We start from the raw sequence: 18,002 nt of genomic DNA on the forward strand, positions 1-18,002 counted from the left end.
TTCATAGTGGAGAACTATATAAAAAACATAAAAAATTTAAAATTTATTTTTTGATGAAGAGAAGATGACCACTAGATAAGGAATAGAAAAAAAAGTTGAAAATATAAAAATAAAAAGAGGGTTTAAGGGAATAAAGGAGTGACGACACAAGAATTAAATTTGATTAGGTTAAATAATAATTAAAATGATAGAGAAATAAAAAAAATGAATTTGAAACTTTAGCTAATTGAGTTTAATTTATTTATAGTGGGGTCATTTAAAATTTGAAGTGGGGGCATATTATATATAACTATATTTTAAAAAAAAAATTAAAACACTGTGGGGGCAAGTGCCCCCTCTTCTTTACTACTGGGTCCGTCCCTGCAGGGAACTAAAATTTTTAGAGATGGAGACTGAAACTTTAATAACATTTTATACCTAAAATACTTTCATTTCAATTAATTAATTCCAATTTTACCCTTTGTGCAAATTAAATTAGAGTTTCATTCTTATTTCAATTCCTGTCTTTCATTTTGCACCAAACAGAATATTAAGATTTATTTCAATTCCTGTCTTTTAGTTTCTGTCTCTTAGTCTCAGTCTTTCCATCTCTATCTCTTTACCAAACGCTACCTAAAAGACTAAAAGTCCATCCACACAATGCCGTGGGGTATTTTCCACTTACAAAGTTGACCAAAATGCAAACCGTGTAAACCGCAAAGGAAAGATTGGCATTGACCACGTAAACACTTTCAAGAAGCTTGATTGCCAGATCACAAGAATTGTTCTGCTATCTCATATCTTTTTGCATGCAATGCTAATGTTTATTTCAATACATAGAATGCAAGTCCAACTCTTGGAATCGTGAAACGTGGCCTAGTTTTCCAATCCTTTCATATTTAATAGTTAGCAAACTTAAAAGGCAACATCAAAATATGATATGAATAAGCTCCAGTTGACTAATTCAATCCATCTTCATTTCAACGACAATTAAATCACTGAAATAATAATACCAAAAAAAGTGGGTGATAGAGACCGGTAGATGACAATCTTTGGAAATCCCTTCGTTGATTTGATCCTTTAATCGCCAACCATTGCTCACAAATTTGTTTTATTTATTTTTAACAGGCTTACTAGTTACTACCACAATATTTTCATATTAGCATGGTAAAAAGTCATTTAATATTGACAGCTAGAAGAGTTAAAGCAGCAAAGGCAAAAAATCTTCTGTAATATTTATTGTTATGGTTTTAATTTGTATACTTTTGCTGCCAGAGGCAGACTAGAGAATCTTCCTCAGAACGCTTTGTCAAGCTGTAACTAAAAATTTCATTCATAATATTTACAACCAGAATTCATTTCAGGTATCAATATTTACAACTGGTTTGGGTTGAGGAACTCATAAAATCAATCCTTTACCGAGGGACTAGTTGAGTGATGGAAACTTCATTGTTAGACCAAGGAATTGAAGAGGTGGTAGACTGATCAGAATCAAGCCCATCTTGTAGCCTGTTTGGTTTTCTTCCATGCAGGAAAGAAGCTGGTTGTCGCGGTAGCGATAAGGTCACTGAATAACTGTTAAGCATGAGCAAAATATTCGCCATTGAAGGCCGCGCTGAAGGACTTTCCTGAACACATAATAAACCAATATGGATGCATCTGATGACTTCATTTCTTGAATAAGAGCCTCTCAGTGTTGGATCCAACAGCTCCAGAGGCGTGTTCTGTGTCCAATTTTTCCAAGCCTGTTATAATACAATGTTAGTATTTAAGCTCAGAATCTCATAATCCTCTGGCATTTGTAGCTGAGTTATGAATCATCTACACTTGTCAAATACTCACATAGCTTAAGAGGTCATCAGCAAGATGTGTTTGATAAAATTCAGTGTTCTTCTTGCCACTAACAATCTCCAAAACTAATACACCAAAGCTGAAGATATCAGATTTCACCGAGAACTGTCCACGCATTGCATATTCTGGAGACATATAACCACTGAAAACAACATTATCATATCAATGTTAAAAATATTTAAGAACAAAGAAGATAAATTTCTAGCATTCTTCTTTTTTGTATTCTTTCACAAAATCCAATTACGACACTAACAGTCTATGGATTAAGTCGGATAAATTAGAAAATTCTCAGACTTACTATGTCCCAACAATTCGTCCTGTATTCACTTGAGTTTGATCTGCCTCGAAAATTTTTGCCATACCAAAATCTGAAATCTTTGGGTTCATGTTCTCATCTAATAGAACATTACTAGCTTTGAGATCACGGTGTATAATCCTAAGTTGAGAATCTTCATGTAGATAAAGAATTCCTCTGGCAATGCCAGTTATAATCTTGTAGCGTCTTGACCAATCTAACTCTCTTTGCTTTACAGGATCTGCAAATTTCGCCAAATGAAAAATATCCAAATTAGCAATAATAGCAGGGTTAGTACCTATCACAGAATAAAAATGCATCAATCAACCCCTTCCAACATCATTGTTCCATGTAAACACTATTATCTCAAGTAATTGAAGGGTTGAAAAGGTACAAACCGAATAGAAAGTAATCAAGGCTTTTGTTTGGTATGTATTCATAGACAAGCAACTTCTCACGCCCCTCCAAGCAATATCCCAAGAGCCTCACTAAGTTTCTGTGTTGAAGCTTGGCCACAAGAGTAGCTTCATTCCTGAACTCTACTGCACCCTGCAAGGATGTCAATGAAAGCCTCTTCACTGCTATCTCCTGTCCTTCAGGGAGAACACCCTGAAAAACCAAACATGAAATTAGTCAAATCAAATGTAGTACTTAACTTAGCACAGAAAACATGTCTCTACATTTTTGCATAAACAAGTCCCTAACCTTATAAACCACACCAAATCCGCCTTGACCAATCTTGTTCTCATCTGAGAAACAGCCGGTTGCAGCTTCGATTGTAGCGAAATCAAACTGCAACGACTCGACATCTGTAAGATCCTCCCGAACTACACAGCAGGGATAGTAATTCCATGAGTAACCAAATCAGAATAAACGAAACCAATTAACTGGAATAACAGTGCAACCATAAAGAAAAAAGAGATTACTTGAATCCCGGGCAAATGAACTATACTTCTTTCTTGACCTCCAACGAAGGATGCAGCAGCCGAGAATGAAAAGTGCCGCAACAACACCAATGGGGGCAACAATGGCAGCAATTAAAGTGGCATTACTCTTTCCTCCTGCACAAAGTCATGAACTTTACAACTAGCTAAAACAAGGCCATTAGACCTTGAAACAGGTCTAAGGCAATAAAGTAGAATAGATAGGTAAATACTATTAGAATATCATAATTAGGGAACAAAATCAGGAAAATATCAAAGAGGATTAAAAAAAAATCAATGTAATTTATTAAGATATTATTCCATAACAAGAGTTTTTTTTTTTCTAATCCTCTTTGATATTTTCCTGATTTTGTTCCCTAATTATGATATTCTAATAGATACCTTTTGAAGATGGAGGAAGAACTGGTTGAGTGGACGACCACGATTCGTTGTAAAATGGGTTCAGCTCGTATCTGAGATTGCAAATTGGGAGCAGAGATCGTGCGCCTTGTTTGCCAGTTGGAATGGAAGCGATGCCACTTTGGAAACACATGTTGCAGTCATAAGAGGACATGTCAGGAACGCACTGCGCCATCGTGTAGAGCTTCTGCGACCCTCCGATGGCAGCTTCTTTGGTAGCAAACTTGTAATCACCCGAGGCAGAGTTTGAAGCTTGCTTAGCAATTTCATTCAGCGTCGTTGCCACCAAATCGTTGAACTGTTGGAGCTCGGAGTCAGAGATGTTTTTCTCGTTGTAAAGGTTCATTCCGGGGACTATGTTGTTCAAGAAGGAGAGGTTGGTGTAGCGTAGCATGCACTCGTCGTACCAGATTATGGACTCTGTTTGGTTGGTGCATAGCTTCCTTATCTCTTTTGCTGCGGTGGTTACACAGTCGCTGCAGAGGGTAGAGGTGACGTCAGGGCGGCAGAGGAAGTAGCCCTTGATCTCACCCTGGTTGACGGTGGTGCGGTAGAAACCGTGGTGGAGAGAAGCGTTGGAGATGAGGGAAGATAAGAAGAGATTTAAATTGGAGGAATACGAAGAATTAGGTAGGTAATAGGATCCATCTGTGCAGAAATTAGAGGTGAATGTTGGAGCTGCTTCACTTTCAAAGCTCATAAACACGAACACCGAAGCCACAAGTACTATCAAGTTTGTTTCAGAGGATTTCCAAGTTCTCATCTCTTTGTTCTCCGCTCTCAGGATCAGTCCAATTATTTTTGTTTGTGTAGTGACTGGTTTTGAAGATTTGAATTAAATTGCGGTGAGGGAGATGCTATGGAGCTTCCCTGCAACGAAAACTGGTTAGACAGAACAGGGGAGAATGAAGAAAATAAAGAAAGAATAGGGGTACAAGTTATATTATTTTTTTTATATATATTTCTTGTTGGGGTCAACTTTTTAGCTATGCTTTTGTTATACTATGAATGAATCTGGGTCTCAGTGACGTTGACAATCAGATTCAAGGCGAGGGTAAGTGAAACTGGACCCAGGAGAAGGGACTTAAGACAAGTTGAAAGGGGACCAATAAGTTCCAAAAAGTCAAGTTTGATGGCTAAAACCTAAAAGGATTGAGAATTCATAATGGCTTTTGCTTAATCTTCTTAATTCTCACAAATTAAAAATTATGTTATTGACACTATTTTATAGTGCACTTTTTTATACATCTTTTATTTTTAGATATAAAATAAAATTAATAAATATACTATATTTCTAAAAAAATCATTAGTTAATAAATATATATTAAGATTACCAGACGAAAATTTTTAAAATTTAATATATTTAATTCAATTTTTTAATTTTTAACACAATATTTTTTTCTTAATCTTTTAACAAGTTGCTGAAAAATAATTAATTAATTACATGTATAGAATATATTTTCAAGTTTGTATATATACAAAATTGTAAAAGATATAAAAGTGAACCTAAAAATTAGAGTAACATATATGGTGAAAATATATAACTCAATACTTTAACTTAATAAATAAAGATGAAAAAAATGAAAAAAATTAAGAATTAATAATTTTAATTTATATTAACTAATATTTTTAGTCTAATCATTTAATATCATATTTTTAATAAATAATTGAATACTTTTAAATTTATTGATCAACTACTAACTATAAATAATAAGTTATGTTGATTTTGTAGTATTACTAAAAAAACTAACTATTTTCATCAAAATGAGGTTTGCTTTTACTTCGTGTACATTTATTTATTTATTGTTTACATGATAATCGAACTAGGCGCATTGGGAATGGAAACTCTAGCCCAAAAATCTAAACAAAGATTAGAATTAGAGACCAGGTGGCAAAATCAAATAATGCCCAAAGATTTGGACACTGATGACAACATAGATGAACACAATTATGTAATCCAACGTGTGTCCCTACGCCTCCTCGTACTTGCAATTCACAGCATTCAATTTTTAAAAGGTGAAAACTCAGCTGCAGTCCATTTTACGAAGTTGATATTTGAAAATTATCAGATAATTTGATTGATTTGATTAAATTTTTATTTAATAATTTTAAAATATCAACTTTATATAAAGTTAACTTCACCTAAATTTTTATCTTTTTAAAAATATTACTTACCTTTTAAAAATAAAAAATTTTACAATTATATATATATATATATATATATTAAATTTTTACTCTAATAAATAAAATATAATTTTTTATTAAATAATAAAAAATTATATTTTATTTTTTAAAATAAAATTTAAAATTTAGAAGAAATCATTTAAATTTGTTAAGCAATTATGAACAAATACCAAGAGATAAGATTGGCGATTATATTTCAATTTGAAGATATCATGCATTGGAATTGGCGGGTTGACTTTCGTTTGATTATGAGAGATGCAAACACGGTGGCAGATACTATGGCAAAGATGGCGATGAAGTTACAACTTTCGCATGTGGAGCTTCTTTCCCCTTGGAAGGAGTTTAAGAGTAGTCTTGAACGGGACTGTCCCTCTATTTAGGCAGTTCCTTATTTTGTTTGTTTTGTTTTTCTTTGTTTAATTTATTTCGGTCACCAAAAAAAAAATATTTCATTTCTAATTATGTTTGCCATTTTTGTTTGCAACTTCGGTAACTTTTGATAAAGAAGGAAATCCATTCTTGAATTTCCGAAGGTAGAAGTAGCATGATCATCTTAACACATTAATCATTCACTTATGACAATTCCCACTGCAATCATCTTCAAGAGCAAGTGCAGTCTATGTCCCAGAAAAATTCTGTTTTCATTCAACCTCAAAAGGAAAACAGTTACAACCCTAACTAACCAACTAAGCAATTGAAGAAATATCTTATAGTTATTAGCTATATATCACCGTTTTCTTCCACAATTGTATCACATCTCTTCCTTGCTTTCGCATGGCAGAATATATACCAAAAGTAAACAGCACCATAGCAGCAACAATTGGAATAACAAATGCTAGAAATACTTCAACACTTCCTTCCTGTGCCAAACAAAACCACAAAGAATTCAAATCCATAACTATTAATGAGTATGCAAACAGCACAACAACACGCGACTACTATACCTGAATGGCGAGATTGAAGAACCGATGGAGTCAGTGATTTGGTGCTATTGTAAAAAGGGTAGACCTCATATCTAATATTGCAGCCTGGAAGCAACACCCTCGCTCCTCGTTTTCCATCACAGCAATTCGGAACAGAAGCAATGGCGCTGCTGAAACACATGTTGCAATCAAACAAGGACAAATCAGGAGTACACTGCACCAATCCATAAAGAGTCTCTGTGCTTGTGAGGTTTACTTCCCCTGTTGCAAACTTATTATCCTCCATGGAATTTGCAGCTTTGGATGCAAGACCGTTTAACAAATTAGCCAGCAACTCGTTGAACCGTTTAAGCTCTTTCACAGACACGTTCTTTGCATCGAATAAGTCCACTCCTGGTACTATGTTGTTCAGGATCGATTGGTTGGAGTAACGTAGCATGCATATGTCGTACCATATTATGGCCTCTTTCTCAACTGGGCACCTCCGTTTGATCTCGGTGGCTGCGGCCGCTACGCAGTCGTGGCAAGCTGCGGAGAGTGTGTCGCCTCGGCAGAGGAAGAGGCCGGTGACAGCGTTAGGAGCGGTGCTGCCAACTCTTGTCCTGTAGAAATGGCTGCCTTCTGTGGCGTTGGAAGTAAGTGAAGAGAGGAGGAGGTTGAGGTTGGTTTGGAAGGTTCTGTTTGGTTCGAATTTGAGAGAGTCTGTGCAGCAATGAGAACTGTAAAGTGGAACTGCTTCGGTTGGAAAGAATAGGAATCTAAAGAGGAAGAGGAAAACAGAGGAAATTACACAGTAATTGGAAGAAGCCATGTTTGTGGTCTTTCTTCTTCTGCAGAAAGGATATTGAAAGAGTGTAATTTTTGCAATTTTCCAAAATGTTAACTTTTTCTTTAGAATGTATTATTTTTTTTTATCATGTATAGTAATGTAGACAAGGACAGCCACTAGGGGTTGAAGATGATTGAATATATAAATACAAATAGTCACATTGAATTAAGGAAGATGATGGACTTTTTAAATAAACAGCATTAAAATAAAAGAAATATGAAATATTTTGCGTATTGGTGGAGAGAAAAGATTGGAGCGCAAATCAGAGTTTAGTTTTGCAGAAAATAACCAATTAGACCTGTTAAATTATTAATAGGAAAGAATAGCAACAGAAGATAGTAATGGTTTAAGTTTTTAGTCAATTTTGATGGCTTAACTGTATTGCATCAGCAAATGAGTGGATACCCTTTATAGGTGCAGAATTCTTGATCATCTTATCTTCACGTCACATATTTGTATTCTCTTGATAAGCAAAAAAGTACTTTTTCATATTGAAAAATAAGCAACCACAAAGCGTTACAATAATTTGAACTTTAACCTTAATAAAGAAAGTCCAGAGAATATGTATAAGAATATACAAAATTTTCAAAGCCTCGTGGAACAATTCAATCTTATCTAGGATCCATTTCGCTAACCGACATCTCATTGACAGAAGTTTGCACTGATACATTGGTTGTAGGTTCACTGAATTGCAGCATGTTTGAATCAGTTCCGCTGTGCACGACAAATGCTGGCTGATTAGGTACTGGTAGAGTAACAGAATAACTATCCAGCATAAGCATTATTGTTGCCATTGTAGGTCTATCTGCTGGATCTTCTTGGACACAGAGTAAACCAATATGGATGCATCTCATAACTTCATTTGGAGTATAAGATTTTCTCAACGTGGGATCCATCAATTCCAAGGGTGTCCCTTCCTTCCAAAGTTTCCAAGCCTATATCAAATTTTCATCAAGCATTTGTTATGTTATGATATATACAAATGAGTAAATCAAGTAGGACCAAACCCAAACCATAATATTTTCTCTACTCACATAGCTCACTAGGTCATCAGCATCTGTTTCATAGAAAGAGCTTATCTTCTTGCCACTTATAATCTCCAAAACAAGGACTCCAAAACTGTATACATCAGACTTAACCGAGAACTCTCCGCGCATCGCATATTCCGGGGACATGTAGCCACTAAAACACATTTGAAACATTAATAACATGACAAAAGTGGCAATGCTCTTCTATTTTTGTTTGATTCAAACTACCAGTATTCTGGTACTAGATTGTTTGAAAATTCATAGTGCAAGATAATGAAAACTCCAACTTACTATGTCCCAACAATCCTGCTAGTATTTCCTTGAGTTTGATCAACAGCAAATAACCTTGCCATACCAAAATCTGCAATTTTTGGATTCATATCTTCATCCAACAATATGTTGCTAGGTTTAAGATCACGATGTATGATTTTAAGTCTAGAATCTTCATGGAGATATTGAATTCCTCGAGCAATGCCTCCAATAATCTTGTATCGTCTTGTCCAATCCAACAATCCTTGTTTCTCAGGATCTGCAAAGTAAAGATGGATTTCATTCATAAGAAAATGCTCGTGTGAAGAAAGTGAAGCAGCTAAGCAAAATACTAAAACACCTCAAAATAATAAAACCAAATACAATTTTCTCACGGTCAATGAATACTAGATAATATGATATCAATTATTCTCAGTTTCTCTCATATAACGAAGCTGATATGTCATAGAAAACTTCAATAAAAACAAACCATGAAATTGTACAGTATAATAATGAACTGTGAAGAGTAATGTGATGAGCCTACCGAAAAGAATGTAGTCCAAGCTTTTGTTGGGTACATATTCATATACAAGTATCTTCTCTTCTCCTTGCAAGCAAAATCCCAAAAGCCTGACTAGATATCTATGTTGAAGCTTGGCAACCAGCTCTACTTCATTCTTGAATTCTTCTCCACCTTGTACAGATCCTTTAGAGAGCCTCTTAACAGCTACTTCTTGTCCACTTGGAAGCAAGCCCTGAATTTTACACATAAACGTATCCAGTTAGTACCTACACCTGCACAGATATAATCATGCTTTCATTGTAGAAAAAGAGCTTAATAACACCATACCTTGTAAACCTCACCAAATCCACCTTCTCCAAGCTTGTTATCTTGAGAGAATTTCTTTGTGGCTGCTTCAATTGTACTCAAATCGAATCTCAACGAATCAATGCTAGAGATCTCGGTCACAGCTAAGAACAGAACAAAAATAGTATGTCTATGAGATTCGAATTACAACACAGCAGAGTTTGCAAAGCTTGAAAGAACCAAAAAAGGTATATCCTCACTTTGTGGATCTTGTGCAGAGTCATGCTTCTTCCTTGCTCTTCTTCTAATTAAGAAACAAACGCCCGCAACAAACAGTAGCACAGCCACTGCAATTGGAACCACAATTGCAACAATAGTCCCGGATGATAGTCCACTACTTCCTGCATTTCCAAAATGAAAGTAATGACAGATACCAAAATGCAAGGTCCTAACTCCTAAGAAAGCATAAGATATCAGAACTAAATTACCTCCGGAATTAGATGAATTAGTTGCAGGTGGAGGAGGAACTATCCCTGCCGACGGAGAAGGCGAAGGAGCCAAAGCATTATAGAAAGGGTACAACTCATACCGAACGAAACAGCTGGGGAATAGAACCCTCCCTCCCTGCTTTCCTCCACAGCAGGGCGTTAATTCAGTTATGGCTTCAGTTAGACAGCTGGCACAGTCTCGTGGTGTGAGGTTATCGGTACACTGAGCCATACAATAAAGGTTCTGAAAACCAGATATGTTGGCTTGCCTTGTAGCGTACTTCTTTTCAAGAACAGGGGACTTGGCTGCTTCTTTCGCCGTTTCATTCATGGTTCTGAACAACAACTTCATGAAGCTTTCCTGGTTGGAGACATTCCCCGTGTTGGAGAGGTAAACGCCGGGCCTCGTGAACATTGTGGACAAGATAGAGCGGTTATTGGAATACCAAACCATGCACTCGTCGTACCAAATGATGGCTCGTTTTGATAAGGAACAATTTGCATCGGATGAAAGCTTCTGCGTGGCGTTGACCACGCACTGACCGCAAGAGGATAAGTCGCCCCTGCACATGAAGAGACCGTAGGCCGTGTCGTTGGAGTTTGTGGCAGGGACGGTGGTGTTGAAGAATTCAGCGTTGGCGGTGGCGTTGGAAGAGAGAGATGAGAAGAGGGTGTTGAGATCCTTTTTGAAGAGGCTGTTGGGAGTGGTCTTGTTGTCTGAACAAATATTGTAAAGATAAGTGGGACCTTGCGCTTTAGCGGTGGTTGCAAAATTGAGGAGCAGCAGCAGGGAGAGTGATACTGGGACAAGGTTGAAGGTGATCCTCATCCAATTCCAACCCATGCTATTATTTCAGAATAGAAGGATGTGTTGTATTGTGTTATGTTATGCGGTAGGAGTAGTTATAGTGTGTGAAGAATCAGGATTTTTCTGTGTAGGTGTGAGCAAGATACAAGAGGAGGAGAAGAAAGCAGGTCAAGCAAGCTGACAGGTCAACCTTGTTATTTATTACAGCAACTCTTTTGTTTTCTGCCCGGAAAAGTGGGTAATTGCTTATTGGAATGGTATGTCCTTCTACTCTTGTATGGTTGACTCCTTCAACTTAACTACAAAAATCTCCCTATATACAATCTCACTATTCTTGTGTTAGAAACACACGTAAACAGAACATAATTGGCTAGTCCCTTAGTTGCATAGTCCCTAATTAAAGCTATATTCATACCAATCTAGTTACTTTGTAGCATGAATTCTTTGTTTAAATTTAAGGATCAAAATATATAATCAACAACACACTAAGGAATAACAAAAGATATCATAATTTGATCCCCCAGTCCATACAAGCTCCAAAGTATAATTGAAATCTTGTCTTAATTTTAAACTAACAGCAATGGCAATTAGTTGCACAGAACGTTAGTCAAAAGTTAAATACTATTATCTAGGAAGAAAGTTACTTATAGACATTTCATTTTGTGAAAGTGGATGTGAACTAGAACTTGATTCCTGTGCAGCTGCTCTTTGATCCATCTTTTTGTCCATGAAAAATGCAGGTTCTTGTGGAAGTGGCAACTCAATTGAATGGCTGCTAAGATATGTAACAACGGATGCCATTGTTGGTCTTGCATCAGGATCTTGTTGAACACATAATAAACCAATTCGAATGCACTTAAGGACTTCAATTTCTGAATAGTTATTTTTAATATTTGGGTCTAATATACTTAATGATATGTTATCCCTCCATTGTCTCCAAACCTGTAACACAGTAACCTCCCACAATCATTATATAAATCATCTACTCTTTTTTTTTCTATTTATTTTTGGGAAATCTAAGTCATTTGATTGAAAATATATTGAAAGAGGGTTAACATTTAGTTTTTGTCTTTAATATTTATAGTGTGGGTAATTTTATCTGAATAAATTTTGGGTTCCTTTTATACCCCTAAAGTTTTATAAAAAGAAATATTATGAAATCATAAAAAATAATTATTTTTGATCATCATTTAACTATCAATTCAATCTTTTAGTCTAATAATTTAATAAAATTTTGTCTTTTTAACGAAAGAATTTAACATGTCATAATAAAATTCTGTTTGTGTCCTAAATAAGTTTATCCCTAATTTATTTTCTCTTTGGGTTCCAGCTATAAGATCAAGATAATCTTAAATAATGGATTAGACTAGAATATTTCTAACTCTTTCAATAGGATATATATTTGACCCAGAGGATATATATTTGACTGAGAGTGTTAAAGGCCAGCAATTTTTATGTTTTGTAACTATCAATTGACTATCAATAGTATTTTTAATAGTGTGAAATTATATTCAATGATAAAAAATTATTCACTTTTTTTTATAGTTAAATAATGGCCACAAATATAAAAATTACTGACCCTAGACTTTTTTTTATTTGACCATATTACTCCCCACCTGTAGCGCAACGTGGTGAGAAGGTTCAATCAGCATGTACATCTCACAGAGCCTCTGCCCTTTAAAGAAGAAAGGTATTGATAACAAAAATGCTAAATACATAGTCATTATATATATATACATTAATAATAAATGGGAATGAGTAATTTTATTGTAGACAGTACATCAAATATAGTTGCATTCATAAGAAAAGATTTTAGTGAGCATTCACCTGTAGCAGAAGGACCAGGCAGCTCAGGAGGTGGAGCATCATCATCAGCTCTGTAAAATTGGAATAATTGAAACCTAAGAGTGCAGCTAGGACATAGAACTCTTCCACCGACACTTCCCAAACGAGCCCATGGTATTGCTGATCCAATCACATCACGGAGACAGTTTGTGCAGTCATCGCTGGAGAGATCTGGCGTACACTGAGCCAGAGTGTAAAGAGTTTGAAAGGGATTCAATTTTGATTTATCTGTCAAATATCGGTTACCATTGTCACCTGTGAGGTTGGTCAATCTAAGTAAAATACCAGATAGAGTATTGAAGAAGTTTTGCTGCTGGGTAGAAATGAAGCTGCTGGTCATGTTGAACTCGCTAAACAAAGGACTTGCTATATACGTCGAGCGGATATCTGCTTCGGAATAGCGAAGCAAGCAGTGACTGTACCAAATAACAGCCTCTTTGGAGAAGCGGCAGTTGGACCAAATTCGATCTTTTGCAAGGACCACGCACTGTGAGCAGAGGCGGGACGGAAGGTCACCACGGCACATGAAGAGCCCAGACACTATACCTGCTTCCACCTTCTTAAACAAGTTACCGCTGGTGGCGTTGGAATACAAGGAATCGAGGAGGGTGCGGATATGTAACTGGAAGTCCTTATCGGAGTCTGAGGCTTTATTGTTACTCGAGCAAGTGCAATTAAGATAAACAGGATCCTCCGTATTTGGGCTGGCAATGGGTAGGGTAGGATAGGGTTTGGATCCGCGGGTTGAAAGTTCTGTTAAAACTTTACTCTATTCTACCCGTGGGTTGAGAATCTCTCAACCCTAATCCTACCCGCACCTTAAAATTCTAAATCCTACCCTACCCTACCTGCAGATATATCAAAAGTTTTTAAAGTAAATATAAAATTCAATTATTTCAAATTTTATACATATTAATAACATAAAAAATAACAAATTAATACTTAAATTATTAAATTAACTAACTAATTTAGTGGTTGTTCACTTATTGTAAGTCATTACATAAGAGAAATTGTAGGTTCAACTCTCACTTTATTCACTATATACCTAATTTTTATAAAATATGTGTTATATATTTGAGATGCGGGTAGGGTAGGATAGGGTACACTCTAAACCCGTACTCTACCCTACCCGCAGGCATACCCGGACCATACCCTAGGATAACTTACCCTGTCCGAACGGGTTGGACCGGATTGAATACCCGCAGGTAGGGTATGAATTGCCACCCCTACTCCGTATCTTTTGAATCATTATACGAATATCGTGTGGCTGGAACAAATCCTCGTGGTCCTGGTGAAGGCGAAGGAGCCAAAGTATTAGAGCGATAGAAAGGGTACAACTCATACCGAACGAAACAGCTGGGGAATAGAACCCTCCCTCCCTGCTTTCCTCCACAGCAAGGGGTTAATTCGGTTATGGCTTCAGTTAGACAGCTGGCACAGTCTCGTGGTGTGAGGTTATCGGTACACTGAGCCATACAATAAAGGTTCTGGAAACCAGATATGTTGGCTTGCCCTGTAGCGTACTTCTTTTCAAGAACCGGGGACTTGGCTGCTTCTTTCGCCGTTTCATTCATGGTTCTGAACAACAACTTCATGAAGCTTTCCTGGTTGGAGACATTCCCCGTGTTGGAGAGGTAAACGCCGGGCCTCGTGAACATTGTGGACAAGATAGAGCGGTTATTGGAATACCAAACCATGCACTCGTCGTACCAAATGATGGCTCGTTTTGATAAGGAACAATCTGCATCGGATGAAAGCTTCTGTGTGGCGTTGACCACGCACTGCCCGCAAGAGGATAAGTCGCCCCTGCACATGAAGAGACCGTAGACCGTGTCGTTGGAGTTTGTGGCAGGGACGGTGGTGTTGAAGAATTGAGCGTTGGCGGTGGCTTTGGAAGAGAGGGATGAGAAGAGGTCGTTAAGGTCCTTTTTGAAGAGGCTGTTGGGAGTGGTCTTGTTGTCTGAACAAATATTGTAGAGATAAGTGGGACCTTGTGCTTTAGCGGTGGTTGCAAAATTGAGGAGCAGCAGCAGGGAGAGTGATACCGAGACAAGGTTGAAGGTGATCTTCATCCAATTCCAACCCATGATTATTGTTTTATGGATTTGTTTATGTTTCGCCAGTTTCGGGAAAGAGGAAGGATGTGTTGTGTTATGTGGTAGTAGTAGTAGTTTATAGTCTTTGAAGAGAAATTTCTGTGACAAAGCTAGTCAAGGAAGCCGCCAGGTCAACCTTGTTTGTTATTACAGCTAGTAACGTCTCTTTCGTTATCTGTACAGAGAAGTGGTGGGATTGTATTCTCAATTTTTTCCTCAATTAAAAAAATAAAGTATGATTTTATTATATTTTATAAATTGGATAAAAAATATAAACAAATATTTAAAAAATTAAAAATTATATTTTATATTCTTAATTAAAAAATAAAATTGAGAGAATCTATTTCAATAAGTGACTTATTAAAATGGTATTTCTTAGAGATAAGTACGGGTCGGTTTGGTTCGGGTTTATGGTGAAATTAGAATCGAACCGATCAAAATATAATTGGTTTGGTTTGGTTCGGATTTGCATTTTTTTGTATATGTACCCGAATCAAACCAAACCGATTAAGAACGGATTGGTTCGGTTCGGGTAATTAGGTACCCGATGACTTTAAAATTCATAAAAAAAAACCAAATTTTTATCTTAAAAATTCAACAAGTACAATAAACATGTAACATCAATAGAAATAATCCAAATATGTTAAACACCAAATACATTAAGAATTAAATTCATTAAAATCCAAACATATTAATAATGTATAATCATTGTCTAATGGAAAAGCCATATATATTTTTTTTATTTTTTGTTATTTAATTAATATATGATCGGGTTCGCGGGTTGGTTTGGGTTCCGCACCTCTAAAATCGATACCCGAACCAATCACTAACAAAAACCATCGATTTGGTTCGGGTTAGACCCAGTTACTCAGAACTAATTTAATTGATTCGGTTCGAACGGATAATCGGATACCCGCTGTGCTCACCCCTAGTATTTCCTTCTGTTGGGTGGAAATAAAAGCACAAAATGAATACAGCAGGGAGACGGGACGTTGACCCTTCAATTTAACCATAAAAATTCGACTAGTAGTTGCACAGTTGAGGAGCACGGAGACAGAGAAGGGTGAAGGGGATCTGGATCCTAATAGCCATGCTTGCTAGCTTGTTTGTTTGTTAACGCTCTCTGTGCGTTTGTTGTTGTGATAGTTTATAGTCTTCGAAAAGAGTTGACCTTATTAGGTTCGTTTCAATTACGAATAATTAAGGTTATATGGGCTCATTTCTACCATGCATGCACTCGCATCTCTTTCGTCATTCTCATTCATTTTCTGAACAACATTAAAGCACGTGCGAGCGAAGTCGAGACAAAGCAAATATCTAACATATTCTTCCCAACAAGCTAGAGATTGATTGGTTAAAATTTATTATAGTCAATTATAAGTGCTTAACAACTCGAACATCAAACCCCTTCATTTTCATCTTCGTGTACAATAAATACTCACGCTAGCTACTACTGAACAAATCAGCGGCAAAATTCCTAAGTAAATGTTGGTTGTTAGTGTCCCTCCCTACTGTTCCTTGATTTCAAGTTTCAAGTGCAACAAAAATTTGATATAATTCAGCATTTTATATGCACTGCATGCATTTCAAATGTTGATATATTAACCACTTTGCCTGCTCAATAATCCTTGCTAATGGACACTGAATGACTGAACTATATAGTAACTTGATTCTCAAACTTTACATAGGTAATGTTACGTGCATTGTAACTTTTAAATGAAGAGCAAATTTCTTTTTTATCTAATAGAAAAATGAAAAAAAAAAATTGTCATATACAATATACATATTCTCTACAAATTTAATGAAAATTTTTCGTTTTTATTCAGTTTCACTTTTTACCCAAAAAAAAAAAAAATCCTTTTCCATATACTACCTAATATCCATTATTATTTTATCGGTTTCATTAGAAAACTAATTAGAAGTGTAACTAACTAATTGAAAAATATATGTTATGAAAAAAATCCACTACTCTAATTTTTTGAATTTCAAAACTAAAAAAAAGAAAGTTGACTTAAATTGATTTATATATTGTAGTTAATTTTCTAGACTTTTTCTTATTTTATAAAAGAAAAACAAGTCGTCTCTTCTATCACAAGTATATAAAAAAAATAATAAATAATTAGATATATAAAATACACATTAAAAAATAAAATATATTAAAAATATATCAAATAACACAAACACATGCGCGTAATATATTATGTAATATAAGTATATAACTGATGGTAATAAGTGGTTAAGAGAAGGGGGTTGAATCTTAGCCCCCTTTCATTGAAAATTAATTTCTGACTTTTAAAGGAATTTCAGGAGATATTTCTGCTTTTCGTCTCGTGTCGAGTTGAGAGACACTTTTGTTTTGTCCCGTACTGAGTTGAGAGATATTTTTGTTTTTGTCTCCTGGTAAACAAAAACAGAGAAAGGAGTAGGGAAGAAGAATTAACACCAGATATATCCTGGTTGGCTAGTTCAGCCACTAGGTGCAATGTGGCCTACATCCAATCTCCATCACAACAATGATGAAATTTCATTGTGTTTTCACAACATTACAAACACCAATATTTTCCTAGGAACTACCCACTTCTATCAGGGACAAATCTAGATTCTACACCCAATCTGAATTTGACTAGGACTCAACACCTAGCTTTTAACCGCAAAGTGCTAACCCAACTTGTAAGGAAATCCCCACAGGATCATGAAACACAACATACAGAAGTACAAAGAAATTCTGAGACATCTATGACTTTTTCTCTAATATTGATCACTGTCTTTTTCCTCTCACTAGCTTTTTCTTACAAACTTCACCATGTTTGCCTTTTTCACTTTCTCTCCTTGATCTCAACCCTTGGCCGTTTACCCTTAATATAAAGGATTTTTTATTTATATAAATTAATTAATTATATTAATTACCGATTTTCGTAATTTGTAGCGTTTTTATGAAAATGCGTAACATGTCACATTTCGTTTACAGTGTAAACGAATTAAACTTATGCATATTTCGTTTACACAGTAAACGAAATAAGGTTAAAAATGGGCGGTGTCCTATGACATGTGCATACATGTTCTGCAACGTCCCTATTTCATTTACAGTGTAAACGAAATAGGCTCAGGGACGCCTATTTAAGGGGTTTCGTTCATAGTTCTAGAAGTCAAAGTTTACTCTTTACCTTACATTTTTTATCCATTTTATCTTTGTTTGACCAAACCGGCGGCTCAGTTGAACATTATGGCGGACGATTCGGAGATTAACAGGCTGAACGCCATGTGGCATGTCGCCGG

At 35.9% G+C, this 18,002-nt stretch overlaps 5 protein-coding genes across 6 annotated transcripts; all 5 read right to left on the reverse strand.

The window, feature by feature from the left end:
- Nucleotides 1-1,271: 1,271 nt before the first annotated feature.
- LOC107616124 (cysteine-rich receptor-like protein kinase 10) lies at nt 1,272-4,438 on the reverse strand. Its single transcript, XM_021111188.2, has 7 exons — nt 3,451-4,438; nt 3,052-3,186; nt 2,831-2,952; nt 2,524-2,734; nt 2,129-2,366; nt 1,822-1,972; nt 1,272-1,724 (listed from the first exon to the last, which is right to left on the reverse strand). The coding sequence occupies exons 1-7, from the start codon at nt 4,229-4,231 to the stop codon at nt 1,395-1,397; spliced, it is 1,968 nt and encodes a 655-aa protein (XP_020966847.1). The 5' UTR covers nt 4,232-4,438; the 3' UTR covers nt 1,272-1,394.
- Nucleotides 4,439-6,274: 1,836 nt separating this feature from the next.
- On the reverse strand, nt 6,275-7,513 carry LOC107616123 (cysteine-rich receptor-like protein kinase 25). Its single transcript, XM_021112098.2, has 2 exons — nt 6,597-7,513; nt 6,275-6,512 (listed from the first exon to the last, which is right to left on the reverse strand). Exons 1-2 carry the CDS (start codon nt 7,384-7,386, stop codon nt 6,499-6,501), a joined length of 804 nt encoding a protein of 267 aa, XP_020967757.2. The 5' UTR covers nt 7,387-7,513; the 3' UTR covers nt 6,275-6,498.
- Nucleotides 7,514-7,871: 358 nt separating this feature from the next.
- Nucleotides 7,872-11,241, reverse strand: LOC107616499 (cysteine-rich receptor-like protein kinase 10). Of its 2 annotated transcripts, XM_088498395.1 has the most exons (7): nt 9,978-11,241; nt 9,750-9,890; nt 9,532-9,653; nt 9,226-9,436; nt 8,724-8,961; nt 8,439-8,586; nt 7,872-8,339 (listed from the first exon to the last, which is right to left on the reverse strand). In XM_088498395.1, exons 1-7 carry the CDS (start codon nt 10,819-10,821, stop codon nt 8,016-8,018), a joined length of 2,028 nt encoding a protein of 675 aa, XP_088354521.1. In that variant the 5' UTR covers nt 10,822-11,241; the 3' UTR covers nt 7,872-8,015. The 2 variants fall into 2 exon arrangements, with proteins under 2 accessions (XP_088354521.1, XP_088354520.1); XM_088498394.1 differs by having other exon boundaries at nt 9,750-10,961.
- A 37-nt stretch (nt 11,242-11,278) lies between these two features.
- Nucleotides 11,279-13,780, reverse strand: LOC148546920 (putative cysteine-rich receptor-like protein kinase 9). The gene is made up of 4 exons (XM_088499442.1): nt 13,772-13,780; nt 12,613-13,399; nt 12,402-12,460; nt 11,279-11,727 (listed from the first exon to the last, which is right to left on the reverse strand). The coding sequence occupies exons 1-4, from the start codon at nt 13,778-13,780 to the stop codon at nt 11,410-11,412; spliced, it is 1,173 nt and encodes a 390-aa protein (XP_088355568.1). The 3' UTR covers nt 11,279-11,409.
- LOC148546921 (cysteine-rich receptor-like protein kinase 25) lies at nt 13,586-14,803 on the reverse strand. Its single transcript, XM_088498402.1, has one exon. It carries the CDS (start codon nt 14,715-14,717, stop codon nt 13,857-13,859), a length of 861 nt encoding a protein of 286 aa, XP_088354528.1. The 5' UTR covers nt 14,718-14,803; the 3' UTR covers nt 13,586-13,856.
- Between the last annotated feature and the right edge of the window lie 3,199 nt (nt 14,804-18,002).

This window comes from Arachis ipaensis, chromosome B9, assembly GCF_059453495.1.
Source record: "Arachis ipaensis isolate K30076 ecotype BB chromosome B9, ASM5945349v1, whole genome shotgun sequence".
NCBI lineage: Eukaryota > Viridiplantae > Streptophyta > Magnoliopsida > Fabales > Fabaceae > Arachis > Arachis ipaensis.

Bases quoted from the DNA above. Each gene is read 5' to 3' on its own strand.
- LOC107616499 (XM_088498394.1), bottom strand. From the start codon at position 10,821: ATGGGTTGGAATTGGATGAGGATCACCTTCAACCTTGTCCCAGTATCA. The intron at 9,654-9,749 runs GTGAGGATATAC...TTCTGTTCTTAG, and splicing joins CTCTGCACAAGATCCACAAA to CTGTGACCGAGATCTCTAGC. The intron at 9,437-9,531 runs GTATGGTGTTAT...TGTAAAATTCAG, and splicing joins GATTTGGTGAGGTTTACAAG to GGCTTGCTTCCAAGTGGACA.
- LOC148546921 (XM_088498402.1), bottom strand. From the start codon at position 14,717: ATGGGTTGGAATTGGATGAAGATCACCTTCAACCTTGTCTCGGTATCA.
- LOC107616123 (XM_021112098.2), bottom strand. From the start codon at position 7,386: ATGGCTTCTTCCAATTACTGTGTAATTTCCTCTGTTTTCCTCTTCCTC.
- LOC148546920 (XM_088499442.1), bottom strand. The intron at 12,461-12,612 runs GTGAATGCTCAC...TCTTCTTTAAAG, and splicing joins GCCTGGTCCTTCTGCTACAG to GGCAGAGGCTCTGTGAGATG. The intron at 11,728-12,401 runs GTGGGGAGTAAT...ACTGTGTTACAG, and splicing joins CTCACCACGTTGCGCTACAG to GTTTGGAGACAATGGAGGGA.
- LOC107616124 (XM_021111188.2), bottom strand. From the start codon at position 4,231: ATGAGAACTTGGAAATCCTCTGAAACAAACTTGATAGTACTTGTGGCT. The intron at 2,953-3,051 runs GTAATCTCTTTT...CCTGCTGTGTAG, and splicing joins TTCATTTGCCCGGGATTCAA to TTCGGGAGGATCTTACAGAT. The intron at 2,367-2,523 runs GTTTGTACCTTT...CGAAATTTGCAG, and splicing joins CCTTGATTACTTTCTATTCG to ATCCTGTAAAGCAAAGAGAG.